The sequence below is a fragment of the Tachyglossus aculeatus genome, chromosome 22 (assembly GCF_015852505.1).
Source record: "Tachyglossus aculeatus isolate mTacAcu1 chromosome 22, mTacAcu1.pri, whole genome shotgun sequence".
Classification (NCBI taxonomy): Eukaryota; Metazoa; Chordata; class Mammalia; order Monotremata; family Tachyglossidae; genus Tachyglossus; species Tachyglossus aculeatus.
Window position 1 is genome coordinate 26288641 of NC_052087.1, and position 17700 is coordinate 26306340.

Below are 17700 nucleotides of genomic sequence, written 5' to 3' on the forward strand. Positions count from 1 at the left end.
TTGTACAAAAAACCAGGAATTGTGTAGGGAAGACAGGAAACAAAGTCAGGGGCTTGCTATTCCGCCCTGTGTCAATGGTCACATTTTTGGTCTGCTGATCTTTGGGAGAGTTCCTTCTTTGGGAACTTCTCACATCTCTTTGTAGGTCACCCAGGCACTGGTAGGCCCTCTTTTTGTTTTTATTTTAAATCCCCCCTCAATTCTCTTTTTCAAGTGGGAAGCCGCTGGCTGCTATTGATAGCCCCTCCTCACAGCTGTGTTGGCTTCAGTTGGGATTCTTGGCATTTTCCCTCTTGGAGGAGCTAAATTGGGAGTTTACAACTTTCATAATATAGTTTTTTTGAAAACATTCTTGTGTTTTTTATTTGTTGTTTTTCAAAATAATCACTCCTGGGGGTAAACGAGAAAGCTGCCGCCAGTGGTTTCAGATTCCCCCAAATATTCCCCCCTCCCCACTAGATTTTGTTAACTTAATGCCCCAGTCTGTCAGTCAGGGCAGTACAAGTTTGCAAGAGGGCAGTCATCCACCGAAACAGTTTTCTACACTCTCCAGGTTCCCAAATTGCAAATTTATATTTTGAAAAGGAGGGATAAAAAGTGCCTTCACTATCAGGAAACTCTGTGCTTTATGTTTCCTATCAATTAAACCCACCTGGACCATACCACACTCTTAGCACTACTGACCGGGAGTGAGGATGAGTGACATTATAACCCTGAATCTCTTTCGAGAAAGGTAGTTCTTAGTGATCCTAGGACACAGCCCACTGAGATGGCCCCAAGTCCACCTGACTGGTTAGTTAATTGTCCATTGGACTTCCAGATGGCAAGATCTTGTGTTCTAATCACCTCTCGTGATGCCGTTAATATATTAATGTGTAATCTTTGGACATAAGTGGCACTTATATTCTCAAATAACATGATGCAGAGTGAAGGGGAGTGAGACTTAGATTTGTACCTTTTATTCACCCCACCCTCAGTCCCAAAGAACTTACATACATATTTGTAATTCATTTTAATGTTTATCTCCGACTATAAGCTCCTAGTGGGCAGGGAATGTATCTTCCAACTCTGTTATAGTGTACTTTCCCAAGAGCTTGGTAAAGCTCCTCTGCACACAGCGCTAAATAAATACGATTGATTGATTGAAATCCGAGCCAGCCTACTGGAACAACTGTTTGTTTTGTTTTGTTCAGTTATCTTTCACCTGGGCAAAGAGGAGGAGCTTGGCAGAGGGAGTTAGCATAAACCTTTTTTGGGAGACCAAAGCCATATTGACCCAATGAACAAGGAAATATTTGTTCACTCTCTGGAGGTGGTAGGGGAAGAGTCCTTTCTAAGAGAAAGTCCCCCTGTTTGCATAGATTGCTTCTATGCCTAGGCCCATTTTACTCCCTGCTACAGTTGGGCCTGAACTCAGCGTAAAGATTTGGTTTCTAAGGCTAGAGGAAGCCCAATCCGTTCTGCCTTCTTTGAAGTGCAGAGATGATCTAATAAAAACCCAACTCCGTCTTTTTAGGCATCTGAGCAATGCCTAAGGCTCAGTGAGAATTCCCTGGCCTTGAACTCCGAGTCTGCTAGTTTCCTCCCTGACTTGATTTGGGCCTCGAGCAACTTATTTTCCCTCAGCATGTCCATTAGACTTATTTATAAAACAGCCAAAGAATAATGATATCTTGAATTTCCATGGCACCGATGTTCCAAGACACTTCCATTTATTTCCATACTGTTCCTTTGAAGAGTGAGTGATAGGAAAACTGAGAATGACTTGTCCTTTATAAAAACAATTAACCAAGAGTAGAGCCAGCCTGATTAGGGTTGTTTAAGGACTACAGAGAATATTACAGATGATCAGCCATGCAGTTGGCTTTTGTGGTTGTTACAGAGATGACCTGTACCTGAACAGAGAATGGCCCTATAACAAATGATGGACAATTAAGCAACTAATGGTTAAGCATCAAATCTGGAAGCTCACCGTGGGCGGGAAATGTGTCTCCCAACTTTGTTGTATTGTACTGTCAGTCAATTGTATTTATTGAGCACTTACTGTGTGCAGAGTTCTGTATTAAGTGCTAGGGAGGGTACAATATAATAGTATAACAGACATATTCCTGCCCGCAGCAAGCTTACAATCTACAGTCTCTCCCAAGTGTTTAATACAGTTCTCTACACACAGTAACTGCTCAATAAATGTCAGTTATTGATTGATTGTCATCCAGTCATTCAATGTTAACTCATCGACATGTCTAGAGTTGACTCAACCAATCATTTGAGTCCTAGCTTTTTGTGCCACCCTTGCCTTCATGTATTTTTCCCATATTTGATTTTGTTGTCTTTGAGAGATTTAAGTCCCGACACTGAAGTTCAGTTGTTCATCAGCTGTTTGATTTTTCATTGTGTTGGGCACAGAGAATACCCATTGCTGTACACAGAATGCATTGAGACTACCTTTGGAGAAGCAGCGTGGCTCAGTGGAAAGAGCACGGGCTTTGGAGTCAGAGGTCATGGGTTCAAATGCCGGCTCCGCTGTCAGCTGTGTGACTTTGGGCAAGTCACTTCACTTCTCTGGGCCTCAGTTACCTCATCTGTAAAATGGGGACTAAAAATGTAAGACCCACATGGGACAACCTGATTACCCTGTATCTACCTCAGCACTTAGAACAGTGCTTGGCACATAGTAAGCGCTTAAAAAATACCATCATTATTATTATTATTATGACCTCTGAAGATCCCAGCTCTCCCCTGGCATCCTTGAGTTACCTTGATTTTTCTCTTTTCAGCCCCCGAAGATATTTTCTCCTGTTATCCCAGATGGGTCTCCACTCTGAGTACCTCTCCGACTTAGAGACTCTCCAAGCTAAGTATGGGGAGACGGTGCTGGTCCTGGACAAATGCACCAACCTGTCAGATGGAGTCGTGTCCTTCCGTAAGCGCTGCCACAGGAACCAGGTCTTTGATTACCCCCAGGTCCTGCAGGTAAGCGGTTGGCTTTAGCCGCCTGCAGAGTTGACTGGGGCCGAGGGGGCTTTTTGCTGGGGCAGGTTTACGCTCATGTCAACCTGGAAGAGTAAATGATGACGATGAACGGAGTTTTGCGACTCACTCCCTTATGGTGGGTTTTGGACTCTGTGGCAGCATTGGACATTTGGACTTCAAAGGAAGTCTCGATCTCATCTCTCTCGCCACCAGCCCCTTGCTCACGTCCTTTCTGTGGCCTGGAAATCCCTTCCCCTTCATATCTGACAGACCACCACTCTTCCCAAGAAGCTTTTCTGGACTACCTTCTCTTTTTCCCCACCTTATCCTCCCTCCCTTTAGCATTGCCTTAAGCACTTGGGACTGTACCCCTGTAAGCATTTTCATGCTCATCCCACCCCCAGTCCCACAACACATAGGTGCATATCCTCCATATACTCTGCTACTTCCCCTGTCTGTAATTTACGTAAATGTTTGTTTCCCCCACTATATTATAAACTCCTTGAAAGCAGGAATCATGTCTACCAACACTATTGGATGGCACTCTCCCAAGCACTTAGTACAATGTACTGCATACAGTTTGTGCTCAAATATGATTGATTGACTGACAGTGTTTAATTTGGGCAACGCAGTTTGATGGCAAAGTCCTTTAACCCAGCCTGGGCCATTTAGCCATGACAAGCTGGGCAAGCAGACTTGTTTAAAGGATCTGAGCTGTGGTGGTGAAATATGCAACTTCCTTTTTGTACTCTCTCAGGTGCTTAGCACATAGTAAGTGCTCAGTAAATACCATTGATTGATTGATTGACCCCATGTTTGGAGAGGGACTGCCAGCTGGTCTGCTTTATTGAGAGGGGCCGAGGTGCAGGTTAGTAATTCAGTTCTGCCTCTCCTTGCTCTGTACACACAGTCTCTTGAGCGCTTCTGTGTCCGTCATCAAAGTTAGATGAATGACAGCGGTCCTAACTGCCACAAGCAAACGGCATTATCTGTCAGTTTTGGGATGTTTTGAAGGCAACATATTTAGCATTCCACTAGGGTCGGGGCAGGGAAGAAGAGAATTCCTAAAGATTTAGCCGAGAAGAACAGTTGGGTTTTGTTCGCTTAGCTACTTGAAATGCAGACAGACTTGCTCAAGGAGAGCCAGCAAGGAGGAGTTGGGCTTTTTTGAACTCTGAGAAGAGCTGGCACATGCTGAGATTATTAAAATACTTTCCCTTGCAAAGCGCCGTAGCTCCTTCTGGAATGTCTGGCTGATAACAACGATGATGTGAGCAGATGTATTTATAGTAACCTTTGTCTAGACAGGAAAAATGGTTATCAGAGTAGATGAGCATGTGTGTCCACATCTGGGCAGCTTTCTCTTCAGGTTTTATGAGTGCTTTCCACCTGCCACTGTAAGATGCATTGAATGGATCTGTTCTCCAAAGCTTGTTTCTGCTTCCTTTCTTACTTGCCTCCCGTGGAGTCTAAAATATCGGATTTTTCTCGCACCCCCTTCTCCGTGCCCTTCCTATTTAACTTAAAGGCTTCTAAACAGTGCTTCCTTCCATTTTTTTCCCTGAAGCAGGAAAATATGGGCATCTTGTTGTTCTCTTGGCATGAGTGGTGACTTCACAGGATCCTAGCTGAGATCCAAACAGATTCCCTCTTGTCTCTTGGCATGAAACCTTGCTAGGCACTCCCAAAGATCCGAGAGCTTCATTCAGACGTAGGGATGGGATAATGCTCATTGGAGGAGCATGACATCAAGCAGCGGGCATTTGTGATCCTTTGTAAGTATTTGAGTCAATCAGTGGTATTTATTGAGTGCTTTCTCTGTGCAGAGCACTGTAATACGCACTTGGGAGAGCACAGCAGAGTTAGTAAACATGATCCCTGCCCTCAAGGAGCTTATGGTTGAAGTCACTTTTGTCCTTGATTCACTTTCCCAAACAGTCCCATACTTTCATTTGAGGGGGTGAATTAGAGAAATAGTCTGTGGATGAACACATTTTATTTGCATGGCTGTTTCCCTAATTTCCCAGCAAAAACCAGTCCTCCCCTCCAGTAGCAGTTAGGATTTGTGGCTGCAGTGCTAGTCCAGGCATCTGCTCCCAATCAATCCATCAATCAATTGTATTTACTGAGCACTGTACAAAACACTTGGGAGAGTACAATATAACAGAGTTAGTAAAACACATTTCCTGCCAACAGTGAGCTTACAGTCTAGAGGGAGAGACAGACATTAATATAAATGAATAAATTATGGATGTGTACAGAAGAGCTGAGGGAGGGGTGAATGAAGGGTGCAAATTCATTCATTCAATCATATTTATTGAGCACTTACTGTGTGCAGAGCACTGTACTAAGCGCTTGGGAAGTACAAGTTGGCAGCATATAGAGATGTTCCCTACCCAGCAACGGGCTCACAGTCTAGAAGGGGGAGACAGACAACAAAACAAAACATGTGGACAGGTGTCAAGTCATCAGAGTAAATAGAACTAAAGCTAGATGCACATCATTAACAAAATAAATAGAATAGTAAATATGTAAAAGTAAAATAAACAGAGTAATAAATCTGTATAAAGTCCAATCCAAATGCGAGGGTGACGCAGAAGGGAGGGGGAGAAGAGGAAATGAGGGTTTAATCTGAGAAGGCCTCGTGGAGGAGATGTGCTTTTAATAAGGCTTTGAAGTTGGGGAGCGTGATCATCTGGATAGGGAAGGGGAAGTTGTTCCAGGCCGTGGGCGAGAGGTCGGCGGTGAGATGGAGGTACAGCCCACTGACATTCTGTGAATTTGGACAAATCACTTAACTTCTCTGTGCCTCTGTTTCTCTTGATGAATTGGGAGTACTTTCTGCCATCGAGCTCTGAGGGGCTGAGATGTCGAGTAAAGGAGTTGCTGAAGCACTTTGATCTCTTTGATGAAAGGTACTAGGTGAAGGTGAAGTTGCATTGTCATCATTGCCTTTATCCATCTCTGGACAGCCTTCCTGGGTTTAATTTTCGAACTGTTCACAACAGTTCGTCTTTTGGTCAGAAGAAGACCCCACTTTGTACAAGCTGTAATGCCTTTGCTGAATTTTCTGAAAGGTTGATTTCTTCAGGAAATGGCCAAAAAGAATCTGCATTAATGGCTCCTCCACATGCCTGCTGTGTGACCTTGGACAAGTCACTTAACTTCTCTGGGCCTCAGTTCCCTCATCTGTAAAATGGGGATTAAAACTGTGAGCCCCCCGTGGGACAACCTGATTACCTTGTAACCTCCCCAGCGCTTAGAACAATGCTTTGCACATAGTAAGCGCTTAACAAATACCATGAAAAAAAAGTCAATTTCTCTGGGTCTCAGTTACCTCATCTGTAAAATGGTGATTAAGAGTTCAAGCCCCATGTGGAATAGGGACTATGTCTAACCTGATTAACTTGTACTTACCCCAGCCCTTAGTTAACTTAAGTTACAGTAACAAATAACTTAAAAAAAAAAGTCTGCTGTGGAGGTAGGGATCACAGCCTCAATTCCCATTCTGCAGATGAGGTAACTGAGGCACAAGGGAGTGAAGTAATTTGCCCAAGTTCATACAACAGATAAGTGGGAGACCTGGGGTTCCTTCCCTTATCTGCAAATTAAATTTAATGTTTGTCTCCCCCACTAGACTGTAAGTTCCTGGGGGCCATCGTGTCTACTTATTCTGTTGTAGTCTTCCAAGCAGTTTGTACAATGCACTGCACAGAGCAATGGCTCATTAATATAATGCTGATATTCATTCAAGTGAGACCAGTGGTAGTAATAATGTTTATTGAGCACCCACTCTGTACTGTGCACTGTGGTTAAACTCCTGTGAAAGTGCAACAGGCACATGAGGTGTAGTTCCTGCTGACAAGGGCTTACCTCTGAGGGGCAATAAATAGATTAACTACACTGTCAGTCAACAGAACAATTGAGCAAACTAGGCACTGAAGTGCACAGAAGGGCTGGAAAAAAGGTCTGCAGACTGGTTAAACTTTCATGAGTCAGTAAACATTTTAAATCTAAGGTGAACCTTGGTATTTTTTTGGAGGGGCAGTGTTTATGGCATTCGTTAAGTGCTTGCTAGGTGCCAGGCACTGTACAAAGCGCTAGGGCAGGTACAAGCTAATCAGGTTGGTTGGACACCTGATTAATCTGAAGCAGCATGGCAAAGTGGCAGAGCACCAATCTAGGAGCTGCAGGACCTGGGTTCGAATCCACGTTGTCACTAACTTGCCGTCGATTGTGGGCCAGTCACTTAACTTCTCCGTGCTTCAGTTTCCTTATCTGTAAAATGGGGATAATAATACCTGCTTTTTTCTTCCTAATTCACTAGATTGTTATGGGGGCTGAAATGAACTAATTAATGTGAGAGTGCTTTGGGAATAAAAGCATTATAGAAAACCAAGGTATACCCCTTCTAGACTGTAAAGTCTATGTGGCAGGGAACGCATCTACCAACTCTGTTATATCGTACTTCCCCAAGCGCTTAGTACAGTGCTCTGCACACAGTGAGCACTCAATAATTACTATTGATTGATCGACACAGTCCATGTCCCACATGGGGCTCACAGTCTTCATCCCCATTTTGCCAATGAGGTAACCGAGGCCCAGAGAAGTGAAGCGACTTGTCCCGGGTCACACAGCAGACAAGGGGCGGAGCCAGGATTAGAACCCGGATCCTTCCGAATCCTTGGCCCATGCTTTATCGATTCAGCGGCCTCTTGTCGTTGTGTGGTTGTGTGACGTGGCTCTGCTTCCCTCCTCGGTGAGCTCTTTGCCTGGAACATCTAAGCTAGCTGTGACCTCGTGGTCGACTTAGTCCTAACCTGCCCTCTTGAACTCTGTTGGCCACAGGAAGCCACATTCTGCGTGGTGCTGCGAGGGGCTCGGTTGGGCCAGGCGGTTCTGAGTAATGTGCTGCAGGCTGGCTGCGTCCCGGTCATCCTGGCGGATTCCTACATCCTGCCCTTTTCCGAGGTTTTGGACTGGAAGAGGTGAGTGTCTTCCTGCCCCATCTGCTCCACGACCGTCTCTATAAATGAAGGAATGAATCAATAGGTGGTGTTTACTGAAAGCTTACAGTGTGCAGAGCACTGAATGAATCACTTGGGAGACTACAGTTTAACAGAGTTGGTAGACTAGAGAAGCAGCGTGGCTCAGTGGAAAAGAGCATGGGCTTTGGAGTTAGAGGTCATGGGTTCAAATCCTGACTCCGCCAGTTGTCAGCTGTGTAATTTTGGGCTAGTCACTTAACTTCTCTGGGCCTCAGTTACCTCATCTGTAAAATGGGGATTAAGACTGTGAGCCCCCCGTGGGACAACCTGATCACCTTGTAACCTTCCCAGCGCTTAGAACAGTGCTTTGCACATAGTAAGCGCTTAATAAATGCCATTACTATTATTATTACCTCCAGCCTACCCGATTGTTTGTCCACTAATTAGTAGTCAGTGTTTTCATTGAAGATTCATGTTTTATTAAGTTCCTGGCTAGCTAGCTTCAACTTCAAATTATTTTTCCTAATTAGCTTTGAATCTAATTAGGGTAGCCTAATTAGAAAAGGGTAGAAAAGGGTAGCCTTTTTTTCTTTTATTAAAAAACATTTGTTAAGTAGTTGTTTAGTATTTAAGTAGTTAAGGTATTTTTTAAGTAGTTAGAATAATTAAGACTGTGAGCCCCATGTGGGACAACCTGGTGACCTTGTATCCCCCCCCAGCTCTTAGAACAGTGCTTGGCACATAGTAAGCGCTTAACAAATGCCATTATTATTATTATTATCATTATTATTATTATGCCAGGCACTGTACCTAGCAGTGGGATCGATACAAGCTAATCAGGCTGCACACACTCCATGTCCCACATGGGGCTCACAGTCTCATTCCCCATTTTACTGATGAAGGAACTGAGGCCCAGAGAAGTGAAGTGACTTGCGAAGATCACCCAGCAGACAACTGGAGGAGCTGGGATTAGAACCCATTTCCTTCTGACTCCAAGGCCTGTGCTCTATCCACTAGCCCACACTACTTCTCAAAGAACCACACTTGTTCTCAAAAATGTCCGCGAGCCTGGGCTGGGAGATCATAATGTTCAGTGGTTGTAGAGAGGGTAAATCTCAAAGCTCCAGATGGGACAAAGAGTCAAACAGAGATAGTATTGAGATGGATGAAGAGGGGCTGGGAAGCCAACCCCCATCTAGAAGAGATTGAGTAAGGTGGGCTTTTGCCAATAGCTTCTAACAGTGACTCATATTTACTTGGAGTGTAAGTGATTTGGCAAGAAGGAATTACTATATTTGGGAAGTTCCCTTTGTCAGTATATCACTGACATCACTACTTCTGTTTTCTAAATGCTCAGTCAGGCCTCCTGTTTCCCGATTCCACCCTCTCAGCACATTGTCCCCTATTCTGATTGTGTCCTGGATCACAGATGTAGGTTCAAGAGAAAACCCTGCAGAAGGGTGAGCACCTTGGCCTCTTCAGCCTTCTTTAATGAGAGGTCTTGATTTTTGTTCAAAGTCTACGAAATGCAGGAGGAAATAACCTTCTACCACCCCCGACCCTTGACAAAGTCGTGATGGACTTGTCCTCCCACTCCAGGCTGATTCTTCTAGACTGTGAGCTCATTATGGGCAGAGAACGTGTCTTCTAATTTTGTTGTACTCTCCTAAGCCCTTAGTACAGTGCTCTGCACATAGTAAGCACTCAGTAAATACCATTGATTGATTGATTACAGCCCAACTCGGGGCCCTTTTTCTCTGGAGAATTCTTTTCTGTTTTTTTATTCTGTAATCCCACGCCAGCCCTTTCTCAGTATTTACTATGGGCCTTTTAAGATAAGCCATAGTGAAAGTCTGAGAGCTATCAAAGACATGACCAATGGGACCTACTCACAATAGAACTAACCACATGTTTGCATCCGGAATTGTGAAAATGACCCATCCGTTTTCAAACATGAGCCATCAGCCCTGATACTTCAGAACATTAATGTCTGTTCCTAAAAATAGGTTTATGAAGAAAACTCCCTCATTCGTCTCCCTTCTGGGCATTAAGTGCATTTTAAAGGTTTTAGCTGTTGAAACTTAATTCGAATGGCCCGTTTCAGTCTTGCGGCTGTTTAGTTCTGACCTCACCTCTCCCCTCCATGCCCTTTTCTCTCTTTTCCCCTCTCACCTCCAGAGCATCTGTAGTTATTCCAGAAGAAAAAATGCCAGAGATGTACAGCATCTTGCAGAGCATTCCACAGAGGCAAATTGAGGAAATGCAGAGACAGGTAAGAGAGCAAGCGTAACAGCCTTTGCTGGGACCTTTCTCGTTATTCCAGTGCTGAGGCATAGTTATGCTTCTACCTCCAAGTAGTAGGAAGTAGAGAATTATTTTCTGATTTCAGTTTAGCCCCCACTCTGTATCCAGGAAGTGTTTTACAAAAATGTTCAGATCACCATGAGATGGGCCTGTTTCATGTATTTCCCTCAAAGTTCCCCACTTACCAGTAGAGTTTAAGTTCTTTGTGGGCAGGGTGTGCATCATTTCTTTGTGTCGTACATTTCCTGGGAGCTTAGTACAGGGCAGTGCACCCAGGGGACACTCAATAAATGCTATTGCTACTTCTGAATTGCCCAGTGTTCTCCCTAAGTTGTGCAGGTGCATGGCTGTACAGGGAGCCTGCGGGTGTGTTGAAGCCTCGCATTTGTCAGAGAACATTGACGCTGGTTTCATCTTAGTGCTTGTGCGATAGTCTTGCACTTCCAAGCCTGGGTCCTGCCCAAGTGCCACAAGGTTACATTCCCCAGAACTGCTGTAATACCAGTAACACTCATTCCTAGGATCAACCAGTGGTATTTATTGAACGCTTACTGAGTGCAGAGCACAGTAATATTAATTGTGGTATTTGTTAAGCGCTTACTGTGTGCCAAACAGTGTACTAAGCCCTGGGATAGTGACAAGATAATCAGGTTCCAAATGGGGCTCACAGTCCAAGTAAGAGGGAGAACAGGTATTGAATCCCCATTTTGCCGAGGAGGGAACAGAGAAGTTAAGTGACTTGTCCAAGATCACACAGCTGGTACGTACAAGGTGGAACAAGGATTAGAACCCAGGTCCTCCGAGTCCCAGGCCTGTGCACTTTCCATGAGGTCATGCTGCTTCTCACTGCACTAAGCGCTTGGGTGAGTGCAATATAACAGAGTTGGTAGATACATTCCCTGCCCAGAAATGAGCTTTTAGTCTCTAAATCCAGAATCTCCAGCTTCAGAAACCCCTCCACATCACCTCCACATCACCTCCTGCATCCAGGGGTGAGACTCAGTCTTCAGCGGAGGGGTAGAAAAGTCATCGGAGGAAACATTGCCCCAGTCCCAGTCAAACTGGGTTAGTGGGAATCCCAGCAAACAGATCACTCTGGATGAATAAAAACATCCTTTCAAGCAGCTAGAGTCATAGAAGGTGACCAGTCTAGAAAACTAAGGGTGTAGTAAACATCGGGGTGTTTGTTTGGGAAGGATAGGTTGTTTACTGTCTCTCAGTGGTATTTATTGAGCACCTCTTGTGTACGATGTACATTGGAAAAATCTCAAGAAGCCAAACACATGTTCCCTGCTCACAAGGAGCTTACAATATAATGGAGGGGGCAGAGATGCGAAATTATTTACCAACAGTGGAGCGGAAGGAAGAACAAAGATAAGAGGTAGAAGGGTGAAGGTACCTGACTGAAGTATCAGATGTAATAATAAATATACAAGTTCCTCCCTAGACTGTAAGCGCTTTTCGGTGAGGGACTGAATCTTCCAACTCTATTGTAGTGTACTCTCTCAAGAGCTTCGGATAGTGCTCTGCACATAGTAAGCCCTCAATAAATGTGACTGATACAGATATTTGTAAATGCTGAGGATGGATATAAATACTTACGTATTAAGGGTGAACCAAGTTATTACATAACTGGAGTTCAACTGAGCAAATTAACAGTCCCAGAGCATGAAATAAATTAATCTAGGCAGTTGGTAGACCTGCTGAAGTCAAGTTAAAATTTTGACACAGCAACTATATTGCATTTAATAAAGCTTCTTGCCACTAAATACATTTTGCAGATTGGTGGATTTCACTCATATTCTGCAGGGGTAATTTTAATTGTTTAAAGGGTTCTTTAAGGTGCATGTTTGGTCTGTTATCTACCAGTCATTCAGGAGATCAGCTATGGCTTGGAGAGCTGATTATTGATTTTGGTATGACATGCTATTTGTCATGAGGCACTGTGATCTGAGCTTGAGGGACATTGGTCATTCTTACTGGTGTCATCTACTTAACCTGCTCTTTTCAATCATTTTTTCTTCTTCCTAATTCTGAATGGGACAATTTTTTAAAAAATGGTATTTTTTAAGCACTTGTGTCAAGCACTGTCCTAAGCACTGGGGTAGATATAAGTTTATCGGGTAGGACATAGTTCCTGTCCCTCATGGGGCTCACAGTCTAAGTTGGAGGGAAAAAATAATAGACTCCCATTACGGCTTGGTTACAGAGTATGCAATCATTTTACTTTGCCCTACGTGGAGAGGGAGCAGAGCAGACTCAACCCAGCACTGAGAGAGAATTATTCTTAATTCTTCCATAATTGTGAACCAGGGCCGTGTTACTGCTGGAATCTTGTGTGCCCATTGTCTGTCTCTCTAAGAATAATAATAATAATTGTGGTATTTGTTAAGCACTTACTAATGTGCCAGGCACTATTGTAAACCCTGGGGTAGATACAAGCTAACTGGGTTGGACACAGTCCCATATCCCAGTTTCTGGATTGTTGCTCTGATTGTGGGGCTAAAAGAAAGAATAATAATAGTAGTACCTGTTAAGTGCTTACTATGTGCCAAGCACTGTTCTAACCGCTGGGGCAAATACAAGTAAAGTAGGCTGGACACAGTCCTTGGCCCACATGGGGTTCACAGTCTTAATCCACATTTTACAGATGAGGTGACTTAGGCCCAGAGAAGTAAAGTGACTTGCCCGGGGTCACACAGCAGACCAGTGGCAGAGATGGGATTAGAACCCAGATCCTTCTGAGTCTCAGGTCTGTGCGCTATCCACTAAATCATGCTCTTTCTCTAATCACAGCTGGGCAACCTCACCCTCCCTAGTGTTGGGCAAAGGTTTGTGTTGTAGGATCCTTGCTCAGATTTCCCATGTTATTCTAACATCCCACAACCAAGACCTGTTCTAACACCACAGAACCTAGTAACCATGACTGAGCAGGCTCAGCTGGGCATGAGGCTTCCTCACCTTTCTCTCTTCTAAAGGTCGCAGTGGAATCCAAGGACTGACTTTACGGGAAGGCCAGTACAATGCAGCTTTTCATTCCGTCATATTTATTGAGCGCTTACTGTGTGCAAGCCACTGTACTAAGCGCTGGGGAGAGTACGATGCAACAGTAAACAGACACTTTCCCTGCCCACAACGAGCTTATAGCCTAGAGCTACTTTGCTCTTGGTCCCTGAGATCAACTGATCCACCCTGGATATGTCAACTCCTGTTTAAAGCAAGGAAACACAGATGAGTAAATAGAAGAACTAGTGGCTACTTTGAAGGTAGAAGTCCCCGGTAGAGACAGAAGTATCCACCAGATGTCTCCATTTCCTTGAGGGACTGACTGCTTTTTACCTTCTGGTTTTCCGCATCCTTCCCAAATCTCCCACTGTGAGGCGGGAATGGGGCAGACTTCAAAATCAATACCAAGAAATCCCGGAACGATGCTTAAAAGCCTTGTGGAGGAGTTGGGTCGGGGAGAGAGGCTTGAGGAGGGAAGCTCCTCTAATGTACTTCCACCGACCAGTTGCCTAAATAATAATAATAATAATGATGGCATTTGTTAAGCGCTTACTATGTGCAAAGCACTGTTCTAAGCGCTGGTAGGCCCTGACTGGCCCCTAGCTTGCTCCGCACAAGGAGGGAAGCCACTTGGAGCCAGTGTGGCTCCTCGAGGGGCCAGTTGAGGCTGCCGTGTACATCCACCAGCCCAGTGGGGTTTTCCCTGAATGCCAATCTGACCCTTGAGGTGTGGTTAAACCTAGCCAGATGATTCTTATGCCATTCTGATTGCCTCCTTCAGCCTTCAGCCGCATATCAACTCCCCAGAGATCCACTTGGTTTCACTGAGGTAACTAGCAGAGCTCCTATAACAACTGGCTGAAAAGTAAGGCAAGCTCTAAGCGCTTACTGAGGGATTTGATTTTCCCTCTAAACAGTACTACAGCACTGGAATCAGGTTCCCCAAGGAACCCTAGGATCTTGGAGGAAATTGGTGGATGATAGGGAAGGTCTCCATGAAACACTTACAAGCTGCTCAAGGGCAAGAAGCATAACTATTCTTTCATGCACATCCTAAGTGCTTTTTGCTGTGATAAGCCCAGGGAATACTTTTGACTGAGTTAAGGCTGATTCTGAATGAATGAATGAACTTGAACCTCCTTCTTTGGGAAAATAGTTCTTGGTTTAATGACTTATGTATTGTTCCTTGGTAATGGGAGCCATCCAGGTAGGGAGACACTGTAAAGAAAGAGAACGGTTCGCTCTGCAGCATGGTGAGGAAAACCAGCCATGGAATTTGATATTCTATAGGGTTTACAAACAATCATGCTCTGAGCAAGTAAGATTATGAATGAAAATGGAAAGTATAATCTTTAGCATTGATCCTCTCCTCCTTCAGATCTCTGGTGCTCAGTGCCAGCAGATGCGTCTTGCAAAAGTGTGAGAAGGACTGGTGAGCAATTCTGTACACCTATCAGTTAAGTTTGAATCCGACTCTAGAACTGGGTAAAAGATGACAAGGGTATCTCTGTAGTAATGCCATCACCTCAGCCGTGGCCTTTTCTCTGCCGTGTCATCGTCGTCTTTATTTTCCCCTACTTGATTGGGAAGCTTGCATTATGACTTAAGGGACTGGGAGAAAGGAAGATCCTGAATGTTTCTGCCACCTCAAAGGCTCACAGTCAGCCGAGCACAAAGAGGAGTTCAAAGGCAAGGCCAGCCTCTGGCTTCCACCTCCTAGGGTGGCTGAGGTGAGAGGTCACTGCTACAGGAGCCACTGACCAATAAAAGTATGTTTAGAAACCCCATTCTGCAGATAAATTGGGGATCCATTTACACCTTCCTCTGCTACACACACAAACATTTCTTAGTATGTGGTCCGGTGTCTTATGACATCTCCCTCAGCCCTGGCTAGCTGTTGCCTGGCTTTCTATACCATGCTGTGGCTTTAGGGAGGCTTAAGGGAATAGACAGTTGATGTGATTTGGAGGAGTGCATTTCATTACATCTCACTTTCCCACAGGGGAAATATGAGGTTGATGGATTATGGCAAGGTCCACCTCAGCAGATTTCTGATTCAAACATAGACTGGAAAATCTTAGAGCCTAAAAAGTTCTACACCATCCCTACATCCAGACCAGGATGACTACTGGTCCTGTCTGTTCCTGTCCCCAGAAAAACTGACTGACTTTCCTTCGTTTCCAGAGTCTTTTCCCTATTAACATTGTGAGTGTAATTCCTGTGGCTCCTGTGACTTGAACTGGCAGAGAGTGGCTGGGCTTGACAGCTTCTGGATCGTTGCTTTGATTGTGGGGCTAAAAGAAATAATAATAATAGTAGTACTTGTTAAGCCCTTACTATGTGCCAAGCACTGTTCTAACCTCTGGGGTAGATACAAGTTAAGTAGGCTGGACACAGTCCTTGCCCCACATCTGGCTCACAGTCTTAATCTGCATTTTACAGAAGAGGTAATTTAGGCCCAGAGAAGTTAAGTGACTTGCCCAGGGTCACACAGCAGACGTGGTGGAGTCGGGATTAGAACCCAGGTTCTTCTGATTTCTTGGCCCATGCTCTATCCACCAAGCCATGCTGTCCTTACCAGGTCTTGAATACAGGATTCAGGAAGGGGAGAAAAAAGGTCCCCAGTAGGGTTCAGTGTCAAGTTCATACCCTTCTCTGCTTGAATGCCTTCCATGAGTTGGAAGGAGTTGAGATAAGCTGCAAAAAACAATAAAGGTAAATAGAAAGATGTCCTCCTAACTGCCCTCTCCCAACTTATGTACCCATAATCACCCATAGTACCTATGTACATATATAGGTACTCTGCTATTTTAGCTCTTATGTATTTACCAATGCATCTTTCCGTTCTCTTTATCTTCCCAATAGTAATTTACTCGACTCCGCCACTTGTCAGCTGTGTGACTTTGGGCAAGTCACTTAACTTTTCTGTGCCTCAGTTACCTCATCTGTAAAATGGGGATCAAGACTGTGAGCCCCAAGTGGGACAACCTGTTGACCTTGTATCTATCCCAGTGGTTAGAACAGTGCTTGGCACTTAATAAGTGCTTAACATATACTATTATTATTATTATGATGATGATGATGATGATGATGATGATGATGATGATGTGTTGGTCTCTCCCTTTGGATTGTAATCTCACTGAGGGTAGGGATCGATCATATGTTCAATTGCTAGTGTACTGTCCCAAGTGCTTGTTATTGGGTAGCGATCATCTCTATATGTTGCTGACTTGTATTTCCCAAGTGCTTAGTACAGTGCTCTGCACACAGTAAGCGCTCAATAAATTCGATTGAATGAATGAATAGTAGGTGCACAGTAAGTAGAACTGATAGATACAGAAGGGATGTACAGTTACGATTGATTGGTTTCTTAGGTATAATAATAATAATTATGGGATTTGTTAAGCACTTACTATGTGCTAGGCTTAGCTCTGGATAATGTGGAAAGGTAGATAATTGTTTTTCTAAAGCCGACAGCATTCAGTATACCGTTCCCTGCTTCTTGTGCATGGTGGCTCACGTTGGAATGTGGCTGATAGGGAGATCGGGTGCAGTGTATGGCCACAGATCTGAGATTTCTCTGAACATTGAACAGCAGCAGACATCACCGTGCCCTCACTGTTGTGGCAAATCTTTGTAGAACACGATGCACTGAGTAGCTTGGTAAGGGCTGCTGAAATCTTTTCCACTTTCATGTGAAAACCAGGGAAAAAGCCACAGATAAGCACTAGGAGAGCACATACCACAAATCTCACCCCTGAACCGTCATGTTTCTCTGAGACTCCATCTCTCTGACTTTTAGAAAACATCTCAGGTTTTTCTACCCCCTCCAGTTTTGGCGTACTTGACCTCAGAACAGTACTGAATCCAAGCTGGCTAGTCACAGGGGTGACATAAGGGAGCTTGGGACCACCATGAGGCCTCAGTTATCAATTGTGCAGACTTCTGAGGCATTCAGGAGGCATTCATAAAGAAATAGTTTTACAGCGACAAGACTACAGGCCAGAGTCATGAAGCTGGGTGAGGGGGCAGCAATGAGACAAGTAAGCCAAATGCAAGATAATACCTCTAAGGAAATATCATCCAAACTACAAGTATACAACAACAGTGATCTCTGAATGATCATAACTCAGGAAAGAAATCTTGGAGCTGTTGTCATCTATTTCCGCAAATCATTAGTCAGATATGCAGTAGCAGCCCAAAACACCCCAAAACGCCAGACGTGTTTGAGAAAGATAGTAGAAATAAAACATAGAGCCTTTTTCAGCATCCCATAAAACTATATGTCTGTACTTGGGATGTCACAAACCACTCTAGTTGTACCTTTTTGGAAAGGACAAAGGGAATGTGTCTACCAACTCTGTTATATTGTACTCCCCCAAGTGCTTAGTGCAGTGCTCTGAACACAGTAAGCGCTCAATAAATACCA

At 44.2% G+C, this 17700-nt stretch overlaps 1 protein-coding gene across 1 annotated transcript in view; it reads left to right on the forward strand.

The window, feature by feature from the left end:
• The window catches only part of EXT2 (exostosin glycosyltransferase 2), a 145912-nt gene that overhangs the window by 34710 nt on the left and 93502 nt on the right, over window positions 1–17700 (forward strand). Inside the window, exons 5-7 of the mRNA XM_038764274.1 lie at window positions 2778–2973; window positions 7822–7961; window positions 10140–10233. Of these exons, the coding sequence (XP_038620202.1) occupies window positions 2778–2973; window positions 7822–7961; window positions 10140–10233 (430 nt within the window). The remainder of the gene's footprint in view (window positions 1–2777; window positions 2974–7821; window positions 7962–10139; window positions 10234–17700) is intronic.